Below are 3359 nucleotides of genomic sequence, written 5' to 3' on the forward strand. Positions count from 1 at the left end.
CAGATTTTCTTTTCTGGATCTCTGAGAGCAGGACTTCAATCTCCGAACTCGTGAAGTTCTTTTACTTTTTGCTGTTTTAATGAATGAACACGTCCTGGTATGTGGGGCAGCAAGTGTAGCCTTATATGGTATTATGATATCATTGGAGTGGTAATTATGCTAATTTCCTCTCCTCGTGCACCTGAATAAGAACAGGTGGAATTCATCAGTTTACGCAGCTCATTTATACACTTTTCCTGAAGTTAGAAGCATTTGTTGAATCTAATATGGCATGTTCGTATGAGCCCTTCATACAAAAAGAGAAATTTAGGATAAGAATACGAAAATGTTCTTTCATGAGGCCCAATGTTTTCCTCTTCATCTCTCACTAATGCCATCACAGATTTTAAGCAAACAGAATTTACATATGTTAAGCAGCCTATCATCTCATTTATATGTCAGATGTCCTGCTCAAATATGCTTACCTCAGCCARTATGATTCTGACCATTCAACCCTGATTCATGGAATCAGATTTCTAGACTATTCACAATTAATCACCTCCAGTCATAATCTCYTCTTTCCACAGARCATTATATTTTAAATCCAAATAGTAAATACTAACCTAACCACACAGGTACATATCTAACCCTAACCACACAGGTACAATCTTTTATCCTTAAAACCTAAATAAAAACAACTYYAATCCAACTTAGAACCAAATGTGTTTCCTAAAACTCCTTAGGAATATCTATTTTACTCTCCAAAATCTTACACAGCACATACAAATCAACAGGCTGACTGCAATGGTCCCTTGAAACAGCCAACTCCACCATATTTCCCATAAAGATAGGATCCAGTGACCCAGGACTGGACCTGATCTCGAGCGAGCACGCACTTCCTATAGCAGTGGTGTCCAAAGTCAGTCCTCAAGGGCCAGTGTCCTGCATGTTTTAGGTGCTGCCCTGGTTCAACACAGCTAAARCTAAGGAGTGCTTAATTWGTAGGCCTCCTCAGTATGCCATCAAGGTCTGCAGAGGCCYACTGATTAGGCACTCTTTAGGTCTTTGGACACCACTGTCCTAAGAGATTTATCAACTCTGTGGAGCCGTTGGGTGGCAGAAGGGGCCCTTTAAGTAAATACTCCCSTAATCTAACCCACCAGTGGTATTTCCCCTGATGGGGATCGGGCTTTTGTCCCCATAAGGAACAGTGGGTCCTCACCATGCTGTGTGTAACCAGGAAAATGGTCAAAAATCGTCCCCACCAGGTRGCAAAAACATACAACACAAACACTCAGGGGTCACGCCTAACAGTTTGAGAACCCCTGATTGTTGGTGAAAAATAGTTTTGACATWTTGTATAAAAGTCCAAAACAAAGTTTCTAACCATTTTGTGAGCCTACATGGTTTAATATTTGTGTGAACAGATTGTTATTTGAAGAACACGTTAAGATGAACCATAGATTTGAAAAGGAGTGTACTGTCTGCACCGCTGAATGATAGGACATCACTTCTTATAGAGAACTTCTCAGTCACCAGTTAAAATCATCTTTCAGGATGTTTCTTCTCTCAGGAGAAATGTTTATAAAGGTCTTCTATCATGTCCGAGCTTAGAGCTGCTCTTACAGCAGGTGTTTGTTTTTGGGTGGGGACTGAGTCGAACAGAAAGGATTATTCATTACAGTAGATTGAAAAAACTGAGCAAGGATGGGAGTTAGACAACATGTTGTTTGTTTGTTTGTTTCATGTCCTTGGTATGGAAAAAAAGTCTAGATTTCCTCTCTTGCCAGAMTAATAAAATCTACCTGAATCTTTAGGTGCAGAGCCAGAGCGTCATGCTGCAGCTGGAGTTTGGTGACACTGTCTGGCTCCGTCTGCATGGTGACCCTCGCTATGCGCTCTACAGCAACACCGGACACTATACCACCTTCAACGGTTACCTCATCTACCCCGACACCTATGGCTACCAGACGCACCACCAGCAACAGCACCCCGCCTACGGCTCCCAGCAGCCCCAGCAGGAAGACCTCCGTCTGCAGGCAACCGAGCAYGCCAAGTTCAGCTCAGGAGATGCCGAGGAGAAGGAGCTGCCTCATAAAGRAGAGGAAGAAGAGGAAGAAGAGTAYGACGATGAAGAGGAAGACCAGAGATCCGCCTTTTCGGCAGGGCGCACCCAGAGCATTCTAGGAATAGACCAGGTGGGCATGCCACAGCACCGACCAATCAGCTTTGACACGGCTTTCGTCAACATCGGGGAGGACTTCAATGTGACGGAGGGGGTGTTCRTCTGCCGCATTCCTGGGGCGTACTACTTCTCCTTCAATGTAGGCAAGCTGCCCCAAAAGACACTGTCTGTCAAGCTGATGAAGAACCGCCTGGAGGTGCAGGCGATGATCTAYGATGACAGCCAGGGGGAGAAAGCCCTACAGAGTCAGAGCTTGATGCTGACACTGAAACCAGGAGACACCGTCTGGCTCTACTCCCACCAGAGGGACGGATTTGGAGCCTACAGCAACCACGCCAAGTACATCACCTTCACTGGCTTCCTGGTTTACCCAGACGTCACCCCGCCATCCTCCACCCCAACCGCCTCCAGCCAATCACATGCCGACAAGAGGCCCTAACTGCAGCACATCACTGAGAGACTGCTCATTGTGGAAGGGGTTCATATAAAGTTTCAAAGTCCACAGCAGGTATCGGGTTGTTTCTGCTTTGTGGCTGCTTTTCTCTTTATATGAATTCCTTTTCAAAGTCACAGGGAGTTTGGACTGAGCTCAGCACCTAAAAAAAACTCTTCAGTTTGGAGCTGATGGCTTCCCAGAATATGACTCACTTAGATGTGAATATTTCACTCTGCAATGAAACTCAGTTATTATCCACTAACCTGTGTGTCAGTCAGAATCAAAAATATTCATACATCCACGTCTCCGTTACAGCTCAAGAAGTCTCAGTGTCCACAATGAGGGCAATATGATCAGTGTGTTTCCTGACCAAATGGCCTCTTTTTAAGACCGCAACCAGAGGAAACACCCTCTGATGGTGCTCTGAACAGCAAAACAGCAGTAATTAATGAAATATCACTAAAAAATTCTGGAGCCTATACTGTAAGTACTTAAATGAATATAAGATTTACAGATTATTTGTTGTGATCATAAATGCAACATTAGATATTAAAGTGTATTTAAGTTTAAATCACTTCCAGTACATAAAACGCAGTCATTTTAGATACAGTGGAATGTATTTATAATGAGATTGGAGGATGATTTTTATGTTCAATAATTTGTATTATAATTTTTTAATCTTTATGTTAACAAGCTCATTTGAGTATTATATAAATAGTTCTGATATTTAAAAGCAGAGTTCTGTTCTGAACAGTAAAT

The 3359-nt window shown here is 42.9% G+C and overlaps 1 protein-coding gene across 1 annotated transcript in view; it reads left to right on the forward strand.

Moving 5' to 3' along the window:
• The window catches only part of c1qtnf4 (C1q and TNF related 4), a 38715-nt gene extending 35948 nt beyond the window's left edge, over nucleotides 1-2767 (forward strand). The window contains exon 3 of the mRNA XM_014021423.1: nucleotides 1797-2767. Coding sequence (XP_013876877.1) covers nucleotides 1797-2603 — 807 coding nt within the window. The 3' untranslated portion in view covers nucleotides 2604-2767. The remainder of the gene's footprint in view (nucleotides 1-1796) is intronic.
• The last annotated feature ends 592 nt before the right edge of the window (nucleotides 2768-3359 follow it).

This window comes from Austrofundulus limnaeus, unplaced genomic scaffold, assembly GCF_001266775.1.
Source record: "Austrofundulus limnaeus strain Quisiro unplaced genomic scaffold, Austrofundulus_limnaeus-1.0 Scaffold292, whole genome shotgun sequence".
In the NCBI taxonomy this organism is placed as follows: domain Eukaryota; kingdom Metazoa; phylum Chordata; class Actinopteri; order Cyprinodontiformes; family Rivulidae; genus Austrofundulus; species Austrofundulus limnaeus.